A 26,399-nucleotide genomic window follows, 5' to 3' on the forward strand; every position below is an offset into this window, starting at 1 on the left:
TAAACACCATGACTACACGCATACAGAGCCCTCCCACTCGCCCCTCTCGGCCAGTCAGACCACCTGTCCTTGCAGCTCGCACCTGCGTACACCCCTCTCAGGCGCAGATTCAGGCCTACCACAAAGACTGTGAAAACCTGGCGTGACGACGCCATGAGTGAATTACAGGACTGCTTTCATGACACAAACTGGGACCTCTTTGATCATCAGGACCTTGATGTCTACACGCACTGTGTACTGGACTACATCAAGTTCTGCATGGAAACTGTGTCCCAACATAAGACTATACGGACCTTTCCAAATGCGAAGCCCTGGATGTCCAGCAGGGTTCGCTCTCTCCTCAAGGCCCGTGACGCTGCCTTCAGGTCAGGCGACAAAGCCCAGTACAGGGTGGCTCGTGCTGACCTGAGCAAAGGCATCAAGCTAGCCAAGGCAACCTACAAGGGGAGGCTGGAGGCCCACCTTGCCAGTAACAGGCCACGGGAGGTGTGGCAGGGTCTACGGAGCATCACCAACTTCCGTGGCAGCAGCACGACCTCTGTAGACCCGAGTGCATCGCTGGCAGAGGAGCTTAACTGCTTCTTCGCTCGCTTTGACTCGCCCCAACCGTCACACCCCCGCACTTCAAGCTCCAACTCCCCCCCACTCATCGTAGAGGAACACGATGTGAGGCGCGCGCTCCTGGCGGTCAACCCCAGGAAAGCTACTGGACCCGACGGAATACCAGGCAAGGTCCTCAGAGCATGTGCCCACCAACTGTCACATGTTTTCTGCAGGATCTTCAACCGCTCCCTGGCTCAGGCAGTCATCCCCTCCTGCTTGAAAACTTCCACCATTATTCCTGTCCCCAAAAAGTCACCAGCCGTCCACCTGAATGACTACCGTCCTGTTGCTCTCACACCAGTCATTATGAAGTGCTTCGAGAGGCTGGTTCTCCAGCACATCAGGGACTGCCTTCCTCCCACTCTGGACCCCTACCAGTTTGCATACCGGGCTAACAGATCCACTGAGGACGCCATCGACACTGCTCTGCATGTTGTGCTGGGCCACCTGGAACGACAGCAGAGCTATGCAAGGATGCTCTTTGTGGACTACAGCTCGGCATTCAACACGATCATCCCAGACATCCTCGTCGCCAAACTGGACACTCTCGGCCTCCCTGCCCTCACACGCATCTGGATTAAGGACTTTCTGACCAACAGACCCCAGACTGTGTTGCTCGGCCCCTACACGTCCTCCACCCTCATGCTGAGCACCGGTTCCCCCCAAGGATGCGTGCTGAGCCCTCTCCTGTACGCCCTCTACACCTACGACTGCAGCCCGGCCCACGGCAACAACACCATCGTCAAGTTTGCTGACGACACGACAGTGGTCGGTCTGATCTCGGAAGGTGACGAGACAGCCTACAGAGAGGAGGTAAAGAGACTGACAACTTGGTGCAAGGACAACAGACTGCACCTTAACTCTGCTAAAACAAAGGAGATTGTCGTCGACTTCAGGAGGAACAAGACGCTGCCGCCCCCCCTCTGCATCGAAGGCGTGTGTGTGGAGAGGGTCCACACGTTCAAGTTCCTGGGAGTACAGATCTCCGATGACCTTTCTTGGAGTCACAACACCACAGCAGTGGTAAAGAAGGTCCGCCAACGTCTGCACTTCCTGAGAGTCCTCAGGAAATTCAACCTGGACAGGAAGCTGCTGCTGGCCTTCTACCACTCGTCCATCGAGAGCCTGCTGACGTACTGTGTCTCCACCTGGTACAGCGGCTGCACTGAGGCGGACAGAGTGAGGCTCCAGAGGACAGTCAAAACAGCGCAAAGGATTATTGGCTGCCCTCTCCCCCCACTGTCGGACATCTACACCGCCCGGTGCCTCAGAAGGGCTCTCAACATCGTCAATGACAATACCCACCCAAACTCACACCTGTTCGACCTGTTGCCCTCTGGCAGGCGCTACAGATGCATCAAATCAAGGACCAATAGACTGAGAAACAGTTTCTTTCCGAGAGCCATCTCCATACTGAACTCTCACACACACACGAGACCACCCTAACCTCGCAAAACAGCATTGTGATGTGTTTCTATATGCCCTATTCAGTACTGAATTCCATTGCACTGTCTTCTTTATTTATCTAATTTATATATTTGTCTGTATTATTGTTGTATTGCACTGGAGAGGGGAGCCCTCTAATCTCGTTGCACACTTGAGTACAATGACAATAAAGGGATTTCTATTTCTATTCTATTCTACAATCCCAGTCAATCTTATCGATGCACTGTACTTCTACATTCATTTGAGAAATGCTTTTTGTTTAATCAATGTTTAACATATTTTGTAAATATGAACCTGCTAAATTAAATAATTGACCTTCTGTCCCGTAAGTGTTTAAAATAATGCCAGCAATCGTAATACAAACCTTCAATATTCATGTCCGGTGTGGCCATTCCCAATAAGAAGGGAAGGCCGGAGAAGGCGGACACCTTTCCCTTTTTTCTTTTTGGGGAGACTTTTTTTTACATCAGCATGTGACGAGAATAAAATCTTTTATCAAACCAAAATGGCTGTGTCAGAGAGGTTCTTTCCATCACCAATTCTGTAGCAGGAAGCCACAAAAACAGATGCACAAACCGTGTTTAACTGGAAACCGTTTAGCTCGCATTGAACAGAAGTGTGACACAAACATGTCTTGTAAGCTGAAACCGTTCGAACAACAGGAAGCGTGTGAACGGGTGTGATGAAGTCAAAGTGTTCATGTTTTTCCATTCTTTATGAGTTTGCATATACAAATTACTTTGCTGTGCTTCAATAAAACGCGGCACAGGAGCGGGAAAGCTTTTCTCTTTGGCGGACTGCTCCTCGCAAGTGACAAAGACAATCTTGGCTGGGTGATTCATTTGTGCAGGCTTGTCTTGATTTTTTTACAAAAAAATATCTGACACATCATGTTCAAGCAATTCCTTATGGAATGATTCAACCTGACTCTAAACACTGTGCACACTGCGGCAAAAATATCAATGGCGGTTGAATTTTAGTGAATAAAACACAAAGGGTTAAGTTTTTAAAAAAACCAAGTACGTATTGGTCTTATTCATGAACTTTGTACTGGCTTACAATTGGCTTAAAAAGGGAGAACGTCACAACCCCCTTTCTACCAACAAGCCCAGGAACATTTAGTTCTATCTCTAAATGCAAAATGAAATACTTGTAAACATATTTCACTTGAAGGATTCCTATATTATCGATGACATTATGTTGCGATGGCCCCCAGTGGTCTGCATCAATATGTTAGGGTCCCACAACAAGTGTTCCATCAGACGCACACAATAGCCTGTGTGTGCTAACTTCAGCTCGCTTCCAGAAACGTCTGCGGCCATGTCAGGAATGAAATCGGCATCAGCCGCAACGTGCTTCCTTTTTAAATGCTCTTTTATCACTGTTGTGCTGCGAGGAAAGGGAGGTTTACATCGTAGGACGTAATTTTGTGAAATGCCCCCATGGTCCGGTCCAAGTTGGGGTCGCACGCATTGCTCCGTGTGCGGCAGGCACAAGTCAAGGTAACACGGTAGAAACAATATAAGACAAAGTCGCCGCCTGAGCTTTGACTTGAACAAACCAAATTTGTCTTTTTGTGTCCTGCAGACGTCTGTGAAAACGATCTCCGTTCTGTGAAAGAGGAGCCAGACTTGACTCACATCAAAAAGGAGGAGGAGGAGGAGGAGATCAACAAGTCACCAGTGAACGTTCTCCCTATAAAGACTGAAGATGAAAACAAGGATGAGAGTGAGGACAACAGAGGGGCTGAGCCTCCAAGCAGCAGTTCAAGTCATCATGTGACAACAGAAGGTGATGAAGACCACTGGGGGCCATCACAAGCACATAATGAGGACACATTATCGGACGCTCATGACGATGATGATGATGATGGGCAAGCCAAAGGTGAAAGGGCATGTCACACTGACAGTTGGGTATGTTCTCAGTGTGGGAAATCAACAACTTCAAAGTTGTCTTTGAAACGGCACACAAGAACACACGGAGAAAAACCTTTTTCATGCTCAGTTTGTGGAAAATGCTTCTCTGAAAAGTCACATTTGCAAATCCACACAAGAACACACAGTGGAGAAAAACCTTTTTCCTGCTCAGTTTGTGACAAGAGTTTCTCTCAAAAGCCAAGTTTAACATATCACACAAGAACGCACAGTGGAGAAAAACCTTTTTCCTGCTCAGTTTGTGGCAAAAGCTTCTCTCAAAAGACTCATTTAGTAAGGCACACAAGAACACACAGTGGAGAGAAACCCTTTTCATGCTCAGTTTGTGGCAAATGCTTCTCTCGAAAGTCTCATTTAGTAAGGCACACAAGAACCCACAGTGGAGAAAAACGTTTTTCTTGCTCGGTTTGTGACAAAAGATTCTCTCGAAAGTTTGATTTAACGATCCACACAAGAACGCACAGTGGAGAAAAACCTTATTCATGCTCAGTTTGTGGAAAAAGCTTCTCTCGAAAGTTTGATTTAACGATCCACACAAGAACACACAGTCAAGAAAAACCTTTTTCCTGTTCAGTTTGTGGTAGACGCTTCTCTGTAAAGTCAAATTTAACTTGTCACACAAGAACACACACTGGAGAAAACCCTTTTTCTTGCTCAGTTTGTGGTAAAAGCTTCTCTCAAAATTCAAGTTTAACATATCACACAAGAACGCACAATGGAGAAAAACCTTTTTCCTGCTCAGTTTGTGCCAAGAGTTTCTCTCAAAAGTGGCATTTACAAAGCCACACCAGAACACACAATGGAGACAAGCCATTCAGTTGCAGCGTTTGTGCTAAAAAATTCTTCACTAAACAGGGAGCTGAGAGACACGATTGTGCTGGTGAGAATAGCAGCGATCCTTGAAGCTTAAAAAAGGACAAAAAAAACTGAAGGAACTGACTCTTTGTGGTAAGATGTAAATGTGATTTTGAATAAATTATGATGTATTGAATTTTGCAAAGCTTTGTTATTGACACTAAGCCAATGTGATCAGTGCCAGAAGAAGCAATGTGTCTGAGTGATGTTTTTTTTGTGTTGACATCAAACATTATAAATGAAATTAATTGCCTTTGCCTTGTTAACGTTATGCTTTTCAGTTGTCTTTTTAATCGTACTTAATGGAAAAGGTGTGAGAAGAAACGGTGCTTATGAAATCGTTGCCTTCCACAATCATCAATAAAATCACTTGTTCCACTTGCTCAACTGGCCTTCATTACGCTTTGTGAAAAGGTGAAAAACAGATGTAGAAGTTGAACTATAAAAAGAACAAGAAAGAGAAACGCAAATAGTCTCAGTTTCTCTCAAAGGTTTTGGAATGTCAGGAGTTGGCAACTTGATGGCGACTGGAGTCAGCGCTGGTTTTCTCGCTGTGTTTGGCTGGCTCGGGTATGAATGGTCCATTGAACAAAACTCAAACTCTTCAAATATCCCCTCAGATACATTTAATAATTACGGTTTCTGAATAAATTTCTGACTGCCCAAATACACTTTCTAGGTTGAGCTCTATCAAGCGTTTGGGGTTTGTTGCTAAGCAGAATCTCACTTCGAAAGAAAATATCATTTTGTCAAATATACCCAATTTTTTTTTTCATGCTATATTATATTTTTTATACGTTGGATTAGTTATATAATGAAATGGGGAAATATTAAAATTGGAAACCACAGACTTAGTTCAATTAATAAGAAATATAAAAACATTTTATAAATATTGAACTCATTGAGAAGAGTCCTAATCTTGAAATAAATATTGAAATATAAAAAATACTCATGTATTAAATTAATTCAATAACCCGACCCCGGATGAGCGGCAGAAAATGGCTGGATGGATGGAATAATTTAAATTACCTACATATTCAAATGAACAAATATGTTAAGAAATATTCAAGTGTGAAATAAAAAGGTTTAAATTAATATTGATATAATTTCACATTAAAATAATTGAATAAATATTGTATTATTACATAAGCAAGCTTAAATATACATTGAAATATATTTTTTTAAAAAGTAGTGTATTTTTAAATGGCCTAATTTAGATATAGGAAGTAATTCTCTTTATGAAACTATGAAGGGACTGGAGCTCACAGAAGTGACCAGTCTTGGTTCTGAAGTTCCGATGTAACCAGATACTGCCCTGAGAGAAAATAGGCCTGAGCATTGTTTATGGTGGGGGCAATTCTCTCGCCAGGTCAGTGACCTTCCAGGGTATGGAAGTAATTTAAGGTGGTCACGAGTAGACTGGTCGTATCAACGGGGAGACGCATCTGCTCTCCCTCTGGGGGACTTTTGGAGGGAAATCCCGAAGACTAGCGGGATGGGAATGCATATGCAACAAGTCAAGTCAATTTTATTTGCATAGCTCTTAATCACAGACAGTCTCAAAGGGCTTTACATAACCACAATCGACATCCACTGATATTAACCCCCAGGAGGGCAAGGAAAAACTCAAAAAACCTCATTAGGGGAAAAGTGAGAAACTTAGAGAAGGGACCACAGATGGGGGAATCCCCCTTCCAGAATGACCAGGCTGCAATGGATGCCAACTGGGCAACATTTGACACGTAAAATGATGCTATGCAATAATAGATGAGATAATGTGAGAGTCAATTGAATGAAGTGCTGCAGGAAGATGACTTCAGTGGACTGGGTCCTCATCCAGGGCCGTAATATCCATGGCAGCATATCCAAAGATGAGCCTTCGATCTTGTACCGGTCAGTTGGTGTAAATTCAGAACAGCCACTTCCAAGTGAATCGCCATCACCTAATTCGGGGAATTGGGAACAGAAAAGAAAGAACAGAAATAGCAAACAGGCCAACAAGTAGTTCAATGAAGTGCTGAAATATAAGGAAATCAGAAAAGGCGCTGCATGAAGACGACTTCGGCAGAGCAGGTCCCTTCCCGGTTCGTCAGTGCCGTAATCTTCAAAGCATGTCCCCATCACCTAATTCCAAAGCAGGGGAAGGAGGGGGCAGAAAATAGAAGAAGCGGCAGTAAACAGGCCAACAAATAATTAAATTAGATGCTAAAGTATATAAATAAATTGATCAAATGTCGCGCTGCAGGAAGACGACATCACTGGAACAGGTGCATGCCCAGTTGGTCAATGCCTTAAACTTCCTAGTGGGTCACCGTCACCTAATCCCCCAGCCGGGGGAAAAGGGGGCAGAAAAGAAAAAAAGCGGCAGTAAACAGGCCAACAAATATTTCAGCTAAATGCACAAGAGTATAAATGCGTCTTTAATAGTGTTTTGAACATTTCTACTGTGGTGGCGCCTCTAATATCTGAGGGAAGTGCATTCCAAAGCATTGGTGCCCGAATAGAGAACGCTCTAGAACCTGCGGACTTCTTTTTGGCTCGCGGGATCACTAAAAGACCAGCATTTTGTGAGCGAAGGTTTCGGGACGGAACATATGGTACCACGAGGTCAACGAGATAAGAAGGTGCTAAGCCGTGCAATATTTTAAAAGTAAGTAGCAGAACTTTAAAATCACATCTCAAGTGGACCGGAAGCCAATGCAAATTGGCTAATATCGGGGTAATATGATCAAACTTTCTCGTCTTAGTTAAGAGTCTAGCTGCTGCATTTTGAACTAACTGCAGACTTTTAATACTCGACATGGGGAGACCCGAGAGCAAAGCGTTACAATAGTCGAGGAGATTAGAGGGCTCCCCTCTCCAGTGCAATACAACAATAATACAGACAAATATATAAATTAGATAAATAAATAAGAGAGTGCAATGGAATTTAGTACTGAATAGGGTATATAAAAACACATCACAATGCTGTTCTGCAAGGTAAGGGTGGTTTCGTGTGTGTGTGAGGGTTCAGAATGGAGATGGCTCTCGGAAAGAAACTGTTTCTCAGTCTATTGGTCCTTGATTTGATGCATCTGTAGCGCCTGCCAGAGGGCAACAGGTCGAACAGGTGTGAGTTTGGGTGGGTATTGTCTTTGACGATGTTGAGAGCCCTTCTGAGGCACCGGGCGGTGTAGATGTCCGACAGCGAGGGGAGAGGGCAGCCAATAATCCTTTGCGCTGTTTTGACTGTCCTCTGGAGCCTCACTCTGCCCGCCTCAGTGCAGCCGCTGTACCAGGTGGAGACACAGTAGGTCAGCAGGCTCTCGATGGACGAGTGGTAGAAGGCTAGCAGCAGCTTCCTGTCCAGGTTGAATTTCCTGAGGACTCTCAGGAAGTGCAGACGCTGGCGGACCTTCTTTACCACTGCTGTGGTGTTGTGACTCCAAGAAAGGTCATCGGAGATCTGTACTCCCAGGAACTTGAACGTGTGGACCCTCTCCACACACACGCCTTCGATGCAGAGGGGGGGCGGCACCGTCTTGTTCCTCCTGAAGTCGACGACAATCTCCTTTGTTTTTGCAGTGTTAAGGTGCAGTCTGTTGTCCTTGCACCAAGCTGTCAGTCTCTTTACCTCCTCTCTGTAGGCTGTCTCGTCACCTTCCGAGATCAGACCGACCACTGTCGTGTCGTCAGCAAACTTGACGATGGTGTTGTTCCCGTGGGCCGGGCTGCAGTCGTAGGTGTAGAGGGCGTACAGGAGAGGGCTCAGCACGCATCCTTGAGGGGAACCGGTGCTCAGCATGCGGGTGGAGGACGTGTAGGGGCCGAGCAACACAGTCTGGGGTCTGTTGGTCAGAAAGTCCTTAATCCAGATGCGTGTGAGGGCAGGGAGGCCGAGAATGTCCAGTTTGGCGACGAGGATGTCTGGGATGATCGTGTTGAATGCCGAGCTGTAGTCCACAAAGAGCATCCTTGCATAGCTCTGCTGTTGTTCTAGGTGGCCCAGCACAACATGCAGAGCAGTGTCGATGGCGTCCTCGGTGGATCTGTTAACCCGGTATGCAAACTGGTAGAGGTCCAGAGTGGAAGGAAGGCAGTCCCTGATGTGCTGGAGAACCAGCCTCTCGAAGCGCTTCATGATGACTGGTGTGAGGGCAACAGGACGGTAGTCATTCAGGTGGACGGCGGGTGACTTTTTGGGGACAGGAATAATGGTGGAAGTTTTCAAGCAGGAGGGGATGACTGCTTGAGCCAGGGAGCGGTTGAAGATCCTGCAGAAAACATGTGCCAGTTGGTGGGCACATGCTCTGAGGACCTTGCCTGGTATTCCGTCGGGTCCAGTAGCTTTCCTGGGGTTAACCGCCAGGAGCGCGCGCCTCACATCGTGTTCCTCTACGATGAGTGGGGGGGGGAAGTTGGAGCATGAAGTGCGGGGGTGTGACGGTTGGGGCGAGTCAAAGCGAGCGAAGAAGCAGTTAAGCTCCTCTGCCAGCGATGCACTCGGGTCTACAGAGGTCGTGCTGCCGCCACGGAAGTTGGTGATGCTCCGTAGACCCTGCCACACCTCCCGTGGTCTGTTACTGGCAAGGTGGGCCTCCAGCCTCCCTTTGTAGATTGCCTTGGCTAGCTTGATGCCTTTGCTCAGGTCAGCACGGGCCACCCTGTACTGGGCTTTGTCGCCTGACCTGAAGGCAGCGTCACGGGCCTTGAGGAGAGAGCGAACCCTGCTGGACATCCAGGGCTTCGCATTTGGGAAGGTCCGTATCGTCCTGTGTAGGGACACAGTTTCCATGCAGAACTTGATGTAGTCCAGTACACAATGTGTGTAGACATCAAGGTCCTGATGATCAAAGAGGTCCCAGTTTGTGTCTTGAAAGCAGTCCTGTAATTCACTCATGGCGTCCTCACGCCAGGTTTTCACAGTCTTTGTGGTGGGCCTGAATCTGCGTCTGAGAGGGGTGTACGCAGGTGCGAGCTGCAAGGACAGGTGGTCTGACTGGCCGAGAGGGGCGAGTGGGAGGGCCCTGTATGTGTGCTTGATGTTCGAGTACACATGGTCGAGAGTGTTGTCTCCCCTCGTTGGGCACTTGACATGCTGGTGAAACTCTGGGAGTACAGTCTTTAAATTGGCCTTATTAAAGTCTCCCGCTACTACGTGAACGCCATCAGGGTGGGCCCGCTGATGTTTATTGATGACGCACGCGAGTAGCGAGAACACCGTGCTAGTGCTAGCGTCGGGAGGGATGTAAACAGCTGTGACAATCACTACCGTTAGCTCCCTCGGGAGAAAATAAGGCCGGCATTTAACGGACATGAACTCGATGTCGGGGGAAGAGTGCTTCTCGACGATCGTGCTATCGCCGCACCAGTTCTCATGCACGTAAACACAGAGCCCCCCGCCCCTCCTCTTACCGGTGTCCCTCGTCCGATCCGCGCGATGTAGCGAGCGCCCGGCCAGCTGGATGCTAGCGTTGGGGACGTCTGCGTGCAGCCAGGATTCCGTGACGACGATCACACTGCTATCTCGCACATAGCGGTTTCCCAGGATTTGTAATCCCAGATCGTCTATTTTGTGGACCACGGATCTGGCGTTGGTGAGGTACAGACTCGGCAGTGGTTGCCTGTGGGGCTGCCGCCGCAGCCGTTGCAAGACACCGGACCTGCAGCTCCGCTTCTGCTTCCTCTCTCTGCGTCACCTGCGCCGCCTCCCGGTCCCGATGACAAGCCACGGTGAGCCGGGCAGCCTCGCCAGTTCGTCCGGAATTTTGCGATCATAGAAACATTCCTCTGTGATGGTTATTTCGCATCGATATCCAATGTCCACGATGTCCTGGCGGGTATATCGATGTTGTGCCTCAGTTGGTGCCAATAAGAGCAAGCAAACACTAATAAAAAGTAATAAGGAGCACTGGGAGGGAGAGCTGTTAGCCGCTGCGTCTATGCGCGCCGCCATCTTGGAAAAAAAAAACCACAAGCAGGAGGAGCCACCACTTGAAGAAAGACCAAGAAAAGCAAGCTAAAGTTAACTGCAGCGTACACAGCCAATAGAATCATGCCAGGATGCCTTTGTCTCTGTGTCATTTGCATATTGTGTCTATAAATTAATGCTGAACAGTGGAGACAAAGAGAGCTGTATTGAGAGGGACCCAAACTCAAGTTGTAGACTTGTGTGTTAGGAATAAATCCACTCGTGTGTGAAAATGCCGGCTTCCTGATACCTTTCTATTGCAGAACGAGCGCGCATATTGTTGGATGAGTGAGAGTTGGGTAAGGTCACGAATTGGAGTCAGATTACTAATTTGAGGTTACATTGGTTTAAAATTAAATTCTAAAATTGATTTAAAGATAAATTCCAACAATTTCTAGTTCAGTTTTTCACCTTTTCACAGCGTAATGAAGGCCAGTTGAGCAAGTGGAACAAGTGATTTTATTGATGATTGTGGAAGGCAACGATTTCATAAGCACAGTTTCTTCTCACACTTTTTCCATTAGGTATGATTAAAACGACAACTGAAAAGCATAACGTTAACAAATGTTGTTCTAGGCAAAGGCAATTGATTTTATTTACATGTTTGATGTAAACATCAAAACAAATCATCATCACTCAGACACAATGCTTCTTCTGGCACTGATCACATTGGCTTTGTGTCAATAAAAGAGCTTTGCAAAATTCAATTTCATCATATTTTATTCAAAATCACATTTACATCTTACCACAAAGAGTCAGTTCTTTCATTTTTTTTCAATCTTCAAGTATCGCTGCAATTTTCACCAGCACAATCGTGTCTCTCAGCACCCTTTTAGAAAAGAAATTTTGAGCACAAACGCTGCAACTGAATGGCTTGTCTCCACTGTGCTTTCTTGTGTGGATTGTTAAATCAAGCTTTTGAGAGAAGCTTTTGCCACAAACTGAGCAGGAAAAAGGTTTTTCACCACTGTGCTTTCTTGTGTGAATTATTAAATGAGACTTTTGAGAGCAACTCTTGCCACAAACTGAGCAGGAAAAAGGGTTTTCTCCACTGTGCTTTCTTGTGTGACTTGTTAAATTTGATTTTCGAGAAAAGCTTTTACCACAAACCAAGCAGGAAAATGGTTTTTCTCCAGTGTGTGTTCTTGCGTGCCTTACTAAATGAGAATTTTGGGAGAAACTTTTACCACAAACTGAGTATGAAAAAGGTTTTTCTCCACTGTGTGTTCTTGTGTGCCTTTTTAAACTTGACTTTTGAAAGAAGCTTTTGCCACAAACCAAGCAGGAAAAAGGTTTTCCTCCACTGTGTGTTCTTGCGTGCCTTACTAAATGAGAATTTTGGGAGAAACTTTTACCACAAACTGAGTATGAAAAAGGTTTTTCTCCACTGTGTGTTCTTGTGTGCCTTTTTAAACTTGACTTTTGAAAGAAGCTTTTGCCACAAACCAAGCAGGAAAAAGGTTTTCCTCCACTGTGTGTTCTTGCGTGCCTTACTAAATGAGAATTTTGGGAGAAACTTTTACCACAAACTGAGTATGAAAAAGGTTTTTCTCCACTGTGTGTTCTTGTGTGCCTTTTTAAACTTGACTTTTGAAAGAAGCTTTTACCACAAACCAAGCAGGAAAAAGGTTTTTCTCCACGGTGTGTTCTTGTGTGCCTTTTTAAACTTGACTTTTGAAAGAAGCTTTTGCCACAAACCAAGCAGGAAAAAGGTTTTCCTCCACTGTGTGTTCTTGCATGTCCTGTTAAATTTGCCTTTTGAGAGAAACCTTTTCCGCAAACTGAGCAAGAAAAAGGTTTTTCACCACTGTGCGTTCTTGTGTGGCTTACTAAATTAGACTTTCGAGAGAAGCTTTTGCCACAAACCGAGCAGGAAAAAGGTTTTTCTCCACTGTGCGTTCTTGTGTGGCTTACTAAATTAGACTTTCGAGAGAAGCTTTTGCCACAAACCGAGCAGGAAAAAGGTTTTTCTCCACTGTGTGTTCTTGCGTGCCTTGTTAATTGTGCCTTTTGACAGAAGCTTTTGCCACAAACTGAGCAAGAAAAAGGTTTTTCTCCACTGTGCGTTCTTGTGTGCCCTTTTAAAGACAGCTTTGAAGTGAATGAGTCAGTGTGACATGCCCTTTCACCTTTGGCTTGCCCATCATCATCATCATCATCATTAGTATCATCATCATTGTCATGAGCATCTGATGTGTCCTCATTATGTACTTGTGATGGCCCCCAGTGGTCTTCATCACCTTCTGTTGTCACGTGATGACTTGAGCTGCTGCTTGTAGGCTCCGCCCCTCTGTTGTCCTCACCCTCACCCTTGTTGTCATCTTCACTCTTTATAGGGACAACGTTCAGTGGTGACTTGTTGATCTCCTCTTCCTCCTCCTCCTCCTTTTTGATGCGAGTCCAGTCTGGCTCCTCTTTCACAGAACAGAGATCGTTTTCATTGACGTCTGCAGGACACAAAAAGACAAATTTGGTTTGGTCACGTCAAAGCTCATGCGGTGACTGTCTTATTTTCTACCGTGCTACCTTGACTTGTGCCTGCCGCACACGGAGCAATGCGTGCGACCCCAACTTGGACCGGACCATGGGGGCATTTCACAAAATTACGTCCTTCGATGTAAGCCTCCCGTTAGCCGCACAACAGTGATAAACGAGCATTTAAAAAGGAAGCACGTTGCGGCTAATGCCGATTACATTCCGGACATAGTCACAGACGTTTCTGGAAGCGAGCTGAAGTTAGCACACACACGCTATTGTGTGCGTCTGATGGAACACCGGTTGTGGGACCCTAACATATTGATGCAGACCACTGGGGGCCATCGCAACATAATGTCATTAATAGAATAGAAATCCTTCAAGTGAAATATGTTTACAAGTATTTCATTTTGCATTTATGGATAGTTTCATCGTGGGTACTTTTTGCTTCCATTATAATCTGGATCCCTAAAAGAATTAAAGGGGCCCTGGAATCAGAGTCGCTATTTATTGTATGATTTACGTTTGGGTTTTTTTACCCAAAATTATATTTATCCTGCGAGTACGTTCCGACATTACTCTTTTTATATTCATAAAATTTCTGTTTCTAAATAAATTTTAAAACAAAATTACATTTGAAGAGTAAAAGTTCTTACACAAAAGCATTAAGCAACAACACTTTCACTCTGACTTTCGTGTTGACATATTTGAATAATGACTGTAGATTTTAAAGTTATCCAATATTTATTCAAATTAGACTAAGATACACCAAAATATTATGAGTTCACTGAATTATTTTGTAACCGCAATGATGTATAACAGCCATAGGGTGTCAGTAATGAGTAACAAAGTAACACAAGACCTCCCATTGTTGATCATTGTCATTTGCATAAATTACCAGGAACTATGAGTTGTGGGGGAGATGCAAACCACCTGGGCCACAGGAACTTTATTACCACAAACTAAATGTTCCTGGACTTGTAGGTAGAAAAGGGGGTTGTGACTTTCAGCCTTTTTGAGACCATAGTAAGCCAAAGATGCAGATGCATTCCTTGCAGCATGCGCTTGTTCACTGATGAGATCCGTGCAACCCTGGATGGATGCATTCAATGTATTTTAAATGTTTGGATGGGGTGAAACTACGCACATGTGCACAAAACAGTGCAGAGCCACCGGAGGTTCATTGACCGAGCCAGTAAAAATTTCATAAATAAGACCAATACGTACTTGATTTATGAAAAAAAACTTAATCCTTTGTGCTTTATCCACTCAAATTCATCACCCGCCATTGATCATTTTGCCGCAGTGTGGACAGTTTTTCGAGTCAGAGTGAATCATTCCATAAGGAATTGCTTGAACAAGATATGTCAGAGTTTTGGTCAAAAACGAGACAAGCCTTCATAAATGAATCACCCAGCCAAGATTGTCTTTGTCATTTGCGAGGAGCAGTCCGGCAAAGAGAAAAGCTTTCCCGCTCCTGTGCGGCCTTTATTGAAGCACAGCAAAGCAATTTGAATATGCAAACTCATAAAGAATGGAAAAACATGAACACTTTGACTTTATCACACCCGTCCACACGCTTCCTGTTGTTCGAACGGTTTCAGCTTACAACACATGTTTGGGTCACACTTCTGTTCAATGCGAGCTAAACGGTTTCCAGTTAAACACGGTCCAAGACGTGCATCTGTTTTTGTGGCTTCCTGCTAAACTGCCAGCATAGACACAACTCTTTTACCACTGAACTCACGTTTTCCTGTTTAAGAGGTCCATGTCTTTGTGACCTTCTATTAACCCGTAAGCATAGTTTTGAAACATGATGACATAAACTTAATTTCTTTCACAATAATATAAAACTTTCGCAGATGTTGCAAAAACAAATTGGAGAAGCTGTGGAGCAGAGCACAACATCAGTCAGACCCCGGGTCCACGACCAGACTTAATTCCTTACTCTTGCTACGTACCAGCGAAACCGTCCGCTCAGCCCCAGGCCCTCCACACAACGGTACGCCTCGATCCTTACTGTGTTCCATGCCACAAAGTGCCCAATACGATACGTGGAAGCGCGCTTCTCTTCATTATTTCTATTTCCAGCTAATCATTTTCCTGCTAAAATTTACACCCTGGCCAGGGTCTGTGCTCAAACTGAGCTTATTCACGACTATGTTGTCTATAGCTATAGTTTTACAATTCCTATTTCTCATCTCTTTAACCACTAGACCTTTCTTTTCTTTATCTTCTGCACATTTCTCCCGCACTAGTCCCCATTTACTTAGTTCCTATCATCATTTTTTAAATTGATTTATTTTTTTATACTTTTTCTAATGTTCTTTTATAGTGCAGTTACTTTGGCATCTTTGAATGTCTTCATCATTATGGAGGCCTCTTGTTTAAACAATAATTGAAACTAACACAGGGACATTTTCCATGACCAATCAGCCAGCAGACCCACACGCACAAGCTCTCTTTAACGACCCCCAAAGCCCCGACCGCTTGGACACAGGCGCACAACACCCATTGTGAGTAAAAGCATCTCACCGAAAGTTCAGCCGGCCGGCTGTTGAACGCCTGCGCCCCAGCACCCTGAGACCCTCAATGGAGCAAAATGCCAAAAATGGGGTATATTTTGTTGTTGATGTGTGGGTCTGGCTCAGCTTCCCTCCGGACAGGTCGCCGAGCATGGCAGAATTGGTGATGGAAAAAAATTCTCTAACACAGCCATTTTTGTGAGAAAGAGATTTTATTCTCGTCACATGCTGATGTCAAAAGAAGTCTCCCCAAAAAGAAAAAAGGGAACGGTGTACCCTCTCTCCGGCCTTCCCTTCTTATAGGGAATGGCCACACCGGACATGAATATTGAAGGTTTGTATTACGATTGCTGGCATTATTATAAACACAGACGGGACAAAAGGTCAATTATTTAATTTAGCAGGTTCATATTTACTGAATATGTTCAACATTGATGAAACAAAAAGCATTTCTCAAATGAAAGTAGAAGTACAGTGCATCAATAAGATTGACTGGGATTGTAGTCATGGTGTTTACTGATGCATTCATATGCTAAATTGATATGACTTAGTTTAAATGTAAGACCTCAAAATTGCACACAGAGTATTTTCATGACCCACACTCTCATTCAGAACAAACAGATTCAGTCTGCTCAGGTCAAACTGATGACAAACCAGATCGCACTACATGGACAAATACGACTGAACACATTCTCCACATAGGCCATAGAAGATATCAAGTTGGGCCGGGGAGGACGTCACAGGGACACTATCAAGAACACCAAAAACATAACAATTAGATCTGGGAAAACATACACCACACAATCTGTACACTGACGAGATTACAGGGGAAGTAGAGACTGCCGCCTGCCTGAGAAGGTCAGCCTTGGACGTGGAAGGAGCAAGGATGACCGATTCAACCTACATGACCCTTGACATCGAAAACCTCCTATAAATTTTGAGGCTGGGCTGAGATCAGCGGGCCGTTTTTCGATTGTACTCGTCTGTGTACAGTTTCTCGTCAGATTAAGAAAAAGCCGCCCAGATATCTGTATTTGTACTATTTCCTGAACGCCAGAAATTGAAGAAACTAAATATTGGAACTCTTTTCAGTTGTTGTTGAGTCTTTATTTGACCCTTTTCTTCGTGAGTACAAAAAACGAACACGCATTGGAGTAAGTTTGGCTTTTAAGATTCATTTACGAAATGTTTCTCGGTGGCTCAACTCCAACAGTGGATATAAAAATACACTACATCTGTCAGCATAGTTTTGAAACCTGAAATGACAAACTTAATTTCTTTAACAACATTTAAAAACCGGAATAAGTAAAACGTTAAAAAATCAGTTCAAATTTGAAACTGGGGGAAAAAAACACGGAGTTGACCCCCCACTATTGGTTATTCTTTGGCATTTATTTTCTTCACTGATTTCATTTGGCATAAACAAATGTTCAGCAAACCGGCAAGTAAAAGGCAATATTTAAAAATAAAACGGCAATAACCTTGAACGATTTCCCCCAAACAACTTAATGTTGTTATGTATATTTTTAACGATAGAAAGTCGTTCTTTACAAAGCAAATGAGAGTAAGACGTGTACAAACCTGCTTTGTGTAGCACAACACGAGGCTGCTTCCAACCTTCGTCCAGCAGTTGAAGATGTTGCTCGTTCTCTTCTTTTATTCCACAAAGTTCCTCTTTGTACTTGGGTGTCGTTCTTTCACACATTTTCAAATGATAATTCCAATAATTCCGATCTCTGCTTGACGTAGAGTCATGTGCCTCTTTTGTTAGCGGCTAGCTAGCTAACAAGCTAAGCTAACTACGCCGAAAAGCATCAACGCGCGAAGATGAGGTTATCGGGACACAAAGACTTAATGAATTATGTCGTAGTCCTTTAGAGTAGCACTGGACATTCTGTGAGAAATTTACAGTCAGTTCCACACTAAATCAGAAGAATTTAGCGGTGGTTGTTTTTATTTCGGTGTGGACGGGTCGGTGGATGTGGTCGAGGTCTTTCGAAAGCTGCGCGCTTGCTTATGACGTCATGCTTTAAGCACGTATTTTTCAAATATATCTCTTTGCCTCTGTGTTTGTTTTTACACCTGGCTGTTCAGTTCTAATATATATTTTATATAATACTTTAAATCGGTTGATTAAAAAATTAACAAAATAACTGAATTCACGCCACATTGGCGAGACAGCTCTGACGTCACTTCCGCCTATGCCCCGAGAAACCGCTGCTGCTCCAGCAGTGGAGCGTTTAAGTTTCTTCTCCCGAACTTGCAACAATTCTGTGTTTCACTCGGGCTGAAAATTGTATGAATATAATGCCTGCATATACGAGCAGCGCTTCTCAATTATTTCACGCCCGCCCCTACCAAGAAGAAAGAAGATTCGCGCCCCCCCACCACCAATTTTTTTCTGTCTTTGTATATTGATGTTAGATTGTCAATAAAATATCCCTTAACTAAGCTAAATTGATAAGAAATATAATTTTGAGAACTATTATAGTGAGGATCTCGAAACTCTGTACTCTGTTGTGCAAATATTGATGAGATGATAAATATTTACTCATATGTTTTTTGTAAAAAAAAAAAAAACGTTATTAATATTAGCAAACCAAACACAGTTATTAATACGTACATAATATAGAAAAGACAAAAAGAATAGCCAGGGGGATTTTAAACAAAAATTCTTTGTAAATAACATAAAGCAACAGCTTTTTTTTTTTTTTTTTTTTACAATATTTTTATTACTTTTTCACACATTATACACATGACAACAACATCAGAAAATAAACAAAAAAGTAAATAAATAAAATAAAACAGGCAGCACAGTGGGTGGTTGAGCACCCCACTGGCCCACAAAGTTTTGTAAAGGTTTTCACATTTCCTCAAACTCCTCTGCTCTCCCTCTCATGACATACGTCAGTTTTTCCATTGCCATATTGTTTGTCAGTTCTTTTATCCAGTGATCCAGTGAAGGTGCGTCCGTTTTTTTCCAGTATAATGCAATGAGTCTCCTGGCCTGTAGCAATCCAAAGTCAATCAAAGTAGTTATGTTTGTGCAAGCCACAAAGTCTTTGGGGTAGATGCCCAGCACAAAAAGTTTCACAACATGAGGTATGTTAATTCCAACTATAGTTGACAATGTCTGTCCTACTCCTCTCCAATATTTTTGCAATTTCTGACATTCCCAAACGCAATGGAAGAGGGAACCCCGTCCCTCTACACATTTAATACAGGTGTCTGGTATAACAGGAGACCATGAGTTCAGTTTTACAGGTGTAATGTATGTTCTCATCAGCCATTTATACTGTAATAGTCTCATTCTAGTATTAATTGTTTGTTTCTGGGCTTTAAGGCACGCCCTATGCCATTCTTCCTCTGTTACAGCCTCCTCAAAATCAGAATTCCATGCCTGTAACCTATCAATAGAGGATTCATCATCATGGGTTACCAAAAGGTTGTAATACACAGAAATTAAACCTTTATCATCACTGTGTGAAAGTGTCAGACGTTCCAAATTTGAAAGGGGAGGTTCTATGTTGATCGTTTTGTATTTTGCAGATATGAAATGTTTGAGTTGCAGATATTTAAAGAAATGCTTTTTATGAATTTGATATTTATGTACAAGTTCTTCAAATGTAAGCAATATACCGTTATTATATAAATCACCCACACTTCCAATACCCTTTTCTGTCCATATCCTAAAACCCCCATCTGCCCTGCCAGGCACAAAATTTAAGTTACCCCTCAAAGGGGTAAAACGTGAAATTAGAGGAGTGTCTTTAATATGATGATGTGCTTGATACCAGATATCAATAGAGTTTTTCACAAACGGGTTTTTAGTCTCCTTTTTTAGGGTTTTATGGTTTGCTGAGTATAAGTAGAGCTTTAGGGGAAGTGACACTGAGGCTTGTTCGATAGACAGCCATGATGGATTCATCTCATTTGTAAAATAAAACACCATAGATCGCAATTGCGCAGCCCAATAATACCATTTTAAATTCGGAAACCGTTGTCCTCCTCGTTCATATGGGAGGTAGAGTAGTCGCAATCTCAACCGGGGTTTTTTACTACTCCAAATGAATGTGCTAAAGGTTTTGTTAATCTTAATAAAGAATGCATTTGACAATTGCAGTGGAATTGACTGAAATAAATATAAAAACTTTGGTAGTATATTAATTTTTATCAATTTAATCCGTCCAATTATTGATATAGGCAAAGTCATCCAACGATCCAGCGTTTCCTTCATCTCTGCAATCAAAGGGTGATAGTTGGAAGGGACCACTGTTTTAATTGAAGGTGTTATTTGCACCCCGAGGTAAAGAAATCCTTCTTTTGCGTTATTAAAAGGTGTTTTTACGGTTGGGTTTGTCCTTTCTTCCTTATTTAGAGATAGTATTGATGATTTTGAGTAATTGATATCATAACCAGATAATTTTCCAAATATGTCTATATAGCTAATAAGACTTGGGACGCTATTGTGTAAGTTTGTTAAAAAAAGAATGACATCATCAGCATATAATGATATTTTATGTTCCTGCCCCCCTAAATTAATCCCTTCTATACTCGTATGCGTTCTAACCGCCATCGCAAAGGGCTCTATGGCAAGAATGAACAACATAGGTGATAGAGGGCATCCTTGTCTAGTAGATCGTTCTAGAGTGATTGGCTTTGAAGCAATGTTATTTGTTAATATACTAGCCATCGGGCCAGTATATAGCAGTTTTACCCATCTGAGAAAGTTAGCACCAAGTCCATATCTCGGCAGTAAACTAAATAGATATGGCCATTCTATTCTATCAAAGGCCGGTCTGGCATCTAGAGACAGCAATGCCATATCCTTAGTATTGTACTTTTCATGTATTATATTCAAGACCCTCGTATATTATGAAATCCCTGACGCTTCTGTACAAAACCATTTTGATCATGATGTACCAAATATGGTATGTGTTTTTCCAACCTCTTAGCCAATAATTTGCACAATATTTTAGTATCACAGTTCATTAAACTTATTGGTCTAAAAGATGAACATTCCATTGGGGGCTTTCCCGGTTTCAAAATGAGTGTTATAATCGCCAGACGTAAGGAGGGCGGGAGTATCCCACTTTGAAGTGAGCCATTATACATATTCAATAAAGGGGTAAGTAACTTTTCTTTAAAAGTTTTATTAAATTCAATGGGCAGTCCATCATTTCCACCAGTTTTGCCACTTTTTGTACTTTGAATGGCTTCAGAAATTTCTTCAATTTCTAAATCGCTATCAAGTTCTTTTTTAAATTCATCTGGTAATATTTTAAACTGATACTGATCCAGGAATTCATTTTGATCTTCTGGTGTTTTTGACATGTCGGATTTATACAGAAATTGGTAATATTCTCTAAAGGTATCATTAATTTCCAATGGATCCATAGATATATTTCCCAATGGGGTTGTAATGCTCTTGATAGCTCTGTCGGTATGTCTTTTTTTAACTTGCCAAGATAACAACTTACCCGCTTTCTCGCCTTGATCATAATAGGCCCTTCTCAACCACAAAAGACTAGCTACTCTATCAGCCGACAATTTATTATATTCAGCTCTGAGAAGGAGCAGGTCTCTTTCTTGTGTAGGATCATCATTTGTATGAAGATTAGTTTCCAGATATGCAGTCTTACTTTAACTTGGAATCGGTGCACATATTGAACAGTCAATATAATACTCCCAATCAATGTAAACCATGTAAAATATTGATCCCTAGTGGTTATTTGTAATTATTATACAATCAACCCACACTTTACTCACACACTAACTAAAAAGCACAATTACAAAAATCGCCCTTTCCTTGGATTAGTTTCTTAACAACAGTCCAAGCTTCTTGTGGCTTCTTCCTGTAACTGTAGCTCCTATGCAACCGTCTTGCTTGTGTGTGAAATGCGAATTGAGCTTAGCGTTCACTTCTTGCCGTTGACGTGACGACGTCATGGTAGGCGGCCATCTTCTGTCCACTTGCGTTGGTGAAACAGACGCGTTTTCACTGTCGAGTTTTCACTGAAACTCCCTCCGCAGGCACGACAAACACAAATGGGTTTCTTTTTGCAACTGGTTTAATGAAGGCGTCTTACTCCATCACACCGTGAAAACTGTACACAAATAAATAATACAATTGACAATACATTCATAAAAACAACAAAGTAACTAATGTCACATACTGAAACAATATAGAAACGAAAAAAATACCTCGTTGGCTGCTGCCGCAAAAGAGGGAATTGAAGGGTGAATTGTTGAGGTGATAATTTGTCCTCCTTGTCTCTATTCTTAATAAAGTTTTGCTGAAGTGACCGCAGGGTCAAACCAGTTGATCATCTATACACGTGTGGGGCCAAAACCGGGAAGTATTTAAAGGGAAACGGAAGGCAAGGGCGTGTCCTCCAAACAATGCAATACTATGTATAGAATTAAATGCAAATACTAATATGTAAATTACTTAACTTCATAAATTAACTATACATATAAATAACTAACAAGGAACAAATAAATTAAATCCATGCCCAATTATGGCTACATTTACAAAAGATTTTGGCAAAAAACGTATTAGTAAATATTTATCATGTCACTGATCGTGTAGTGTACACTCGCCTGAGTTGTGTGCAGGCAACGTGGGTTCAGTTCCCTCTCAGTGACGGTGTCTATGTCCGTCCTGTGACTGGCTGGCGACCAGTTAAGGGTGTAGTGGGCCTTTCGCCCGAAGTCAGCTGGGATAGGCTCCAGCACCCTCCCGCGACCCTGTTCAGGATAAGCGGTGAGGATAATGACATGACATGACAAATATTTGTCATCTCATCAATATTTGCACAACAGAGTACTGAGCTTCGAGATCCTCACGATAATAGTTCTCGAAATTAAATTTCTTATCAATGTAGGTTAGTTAAGGGATATTTTATTGACAATCTAATCTCAATATACAAAGACAGAAAAAAATTGGTGGTGGGGGGGCGCGAATCTTTTTCTTCTTGGTAGGGGCGGGCGTGAAATAATTGAGAAGCACTGCTAGTATATGCAGACATTATATCCATACAATCTTGCAGCCCGAGTGAACCACAACATTCTTGAGAGTTCGGTAGGAGAAACGTAACCTTCCCACTGCTGTTCCAGTAGCGGCTTATCCGGGCATAGGCGGAAGTGACGTTGGAGCTGACTCGCTTTTGTGGCGTTATTTTAGTTATTTTGTAAAAAATTTTTAATCAACCGAATTAAAATATAACATAGAATATATATTAAAAGAGAACAGCCAGGTGTAAAAACAAACACAGAGGCAAAGAAATATATTTGAAAAATACGTGCTTAAAGCATGACGTCATTAGCAAGCGCGCAGCTTCCGAAGGACCTTGACCACATCCACCGACCCGTCCACACCGGAACAAAAACACCCACCGCTAAATTCTTCTGATTTAGTGTGAAACTGACTGTAATTTTCTCAAAGGATGTCCATTGCTACTCTAAAGGACTACGACATAATTCATTAAGTCTTTGTGTCCCGATAACCTCATCTTCGCGCGTTGATGCTTTTCGGCGTAGTTAGCTTAGCTTTTTAGCTAGCGAGCCGCTAACAAAAAGAGGCAGATGACTCATCGCCAAGCAGAGATCAAGTGCGGATATTTTTTAATTATCATTTGAAAATGTGTGCAAGAACGGCACCCAAGTACAAAGATGAACTTTGTGGAATAAAAGAAGAGAACGAGCAACATCTTCCACTGCTGGACGAAGTTTGCAACCAGTCTCGTGTTGTGCTACACAAAGCAGGTTTGTACACGTCTAACTCTCATTTGCTTTGTATAGAACGACTTTCTTTCATTAGAAATATGCATCACAACATTAAGTTGTTTGGGGAAATCGTTCAAGGTTATTGCCGTTTTATTTTTAAATATTGCCTTTTACTTGCAGGTTTGCTGAACATTTGTTTATGTCAAATGTAATCAGTGCAGAAAATATATGCCAAAGAATAACCAATAGTGGGGGGTGAACTCCATGTTTTTCCCAGTATAAAATTTACATTTAAAATAACAAAATAACATTTTCTGGTTTTTATATTTTGTTCAAGCAATTCCTTACGGAAGGAATTCCGCCTGACTCTAAAAATGTGCACACTGCCGCGAAAACGTCAATGGCGGTTGATCAATTTTAGTGAATAAAACACAAAATATTAAGTTTTTTTTTTTTTTTTAATGAAGTACGTATTGGTCTTATTTATTTATGAACTTTCTACTGGCTTGGTCGGGTGAGAGTCAATGAACCTCGGGTGGCCCTGCACTGTTTTGTGCACGTGTGCATCGTTTCACCCCATCCAAACATTTAAAATACATTGAATGGTTTGCACGGATCTCATCAGTGAACAAGCGCATGCTGCAAGGAATGCATCTGCATCTTTGTCTTACTATGGTCTCAAAAAGGCTGAAACTCACAACCCCCTTTTCTACCTACAAGTCCAGGAACATTTAGTTCCTGGTAATAAAGTTCCTGTGGCTCAGGTGGTTTGCATCACCCCCACAACTCGTAGTTCCTGGTAATTTATCCAAATGACAATGACGATGTATCAGTGGGAGGTCTTGTGTTACTTTGTTACTCATTACTGACACCCTATGGCTGTTAAGCATAATTGCAGTTCCAAAATAATTCAGTGAACTCTAAAAAAATATTATGGTGTATCTTAGTTGAATTTGAATTCATATTCCAGAAACGTCTGTGACTATGTCAGGAAGGAAATCGGGCATCAGCCGCAACGTGCTTCCTTTTTAAATGCTCGTTTATCACAGTTGTGCTGCGATAGGGAGGTTTACATCGTAGGACGTAATTCTGTGAAATGCCCCCATGGTCCGGTCCAAGTTGGGGTCCACGCATTGCTCCGTATGCGGCAGGCACAAGTCAAGGTAGCACGGTAGAAACAATATAAGACAAAGTCGCCGCCTGACCTTTGACTTGACCAAACCAAATTTGTCTTTTTGTGTCCTGCAGACGTCTGTGAAAACGATCTCCGTTCTGTGAAAGAGGAGCCAGACTTGACTCACATCAAAAAGGAGGAGGAGGAGGAGGAGATCAACAAGTCACCAGTGAACGTTCTCCCTATAAAGACTGAAGATGAAAACAAGGATGAGAGTGAGGACAACAGATGGGCGGAGCCTACAAGCAGCAGATCAAGTCATCACGTGACAACAGAAGGTGATGAAGACCACTGGGGGCCATCACAAGTACATAATGAGGACACATTATCAGACGCTCATGACGATGATGATGATGATGATGATGATGGGCAAGCCAAAGGTGAAAGGGCATGTCACACTGACTCATTGACTTCAAAGCTGTCTTTAAAAGGGCACAGAAAAACACACAGTGGTGAAAAACCTTTTTCCTGCTCGGTTTGTAGCAAAAGCTTCTCTCGAAAGTCTCATTTAGTAAGGCACACAAGAACGCACAGTGGAGAAAAACCTTTTTCTTGCTCAGTTTGTGGCAAAAGCTTCTGTCAAAAGTTTCATTTAACAATCCACACAAGAATGCACAGTGGAGATAAACCTTTTTCTTGCTCAGTTTGTGGCAAAAGTTTCTGTCAAAAGACACAATTAACAAGGCATGCAAGAACACACAGTGGAGAGAAGCCTTTTTCATGCTCAGTTTGTGGCAAAAGCTTCTCGCGAAAGTCTCATTTAGTCAGGCACACAGGAACGCACAGTGGAGAAAAATCTTTTTCTTGCTCAGTTTGTGGCAAAAGCTTCTATCAAAAGTTTGATTTAACAATCCACACAAGAATGCACAGTGGAGAAAAACCTTTTTCCTGCTCAGTTTGTGGAAAATGCTTCTCTCTAAAATCAACTTTAACAAAACATAGAAGAACACATAGTGGAGAGAAGCCTTTTTCATGCTCAGTTTGTGGCAAAGGATTCTCTGAAAAGGGACATTTAAGAGAACACACAAGAACACACAGTGGAGAAAAACGTTTTTCTTGCTCAGTTTGTGGAAAATGCTTCTCTCAAAAGTCAAGTTTAACAGAACACACAAGAACACACAGTGGAGAAAAACCTTTTTCTTGCTCAGTTTGTGGAAAATGCTTCTCTCAAAAGGCACATTTAACAGAACACACAAGAACACACAGTGGAGAAAAACCTTTTTCATGCTCAGTTTGTGGCAAGAGGTTCTCTCAAAAGTCGTATTTACGACGCCATACAAGAACACACAGTCGAGACAAGCCATTCAGTTGCAGCGTTTGTGCTAAAAAATTCTCCACTAAACATATTGCTGAGAGACATAATTGTGTTGGTGATAAAAGCAGCGATGCTTGAAGCTTAAAAAAACTGAAGGAACCGACTCTTTGTGGTAAGATGTAAATGTGATTTTGAATGAAATATGATTAATTGAATTTTGCAAAGCTCTTTTATTGACACTAAGCCAATGTGATCATTGCCAGAAGAACCAATGTGTCTGTGTGATGATGATTTTTTTTGTTTACATCAAACATGTAAATAAAATGAATTCCCTTTGCCTAGAACAACATTTTTTAACATTATGCTTTTCAGTTGTCTTTTTAATCGTACTTAATGGAAAAGGTGTGAGAAGAAACGGTGCTTATGAAATCGGTGCCTTCCACAATCATCAATA

At 42.6% G+C, this 26,399-nt stretch overlaps 1 protein-coding gene across 1 annotated transcript in view; it reads right to left on the minus strand.

Moving 5' to 3' along the window:
* Positions 1-11,452: 11,452 nt before the first annotated feature.
* Positions 11,453-26,399, minus strand: part of LOC148342399 (uncharacterized) — a gene marked incomplete at its 5' end in the record, with an annotated part of 40,150 nt that continues 25,203 nt past the window's right edge. The window contains one exon of the mRNA XM_088286118.1: positions 11,453-12,866. Coding sequence (XP_088142244.1) covers positions 11,563-12,866 — 1,304 coding nt within the window. The remainder of the gene's footprint in view (positions 12,867-26,399) is intronic.

Source organism: Idiotropiscis lumnitzeri, chromosome 2, assembly GCF_059441095.1.
Source record: "Idiotropiscis lumnitzeri isolate Australia: NSW breed Sydney's pygmy pipehorse chromosome 2, RoL_Ilum_1.0, whole genome shotgun sequence".
Taxonomy (NCBI): domain Eukaryota; kingdom Metazoa; phylum Chordata; class Actinopteri; order Syngnathiformes; family Syngnathidae; genus Idiotropiscis; species Idiotropiscis lumnitzeri.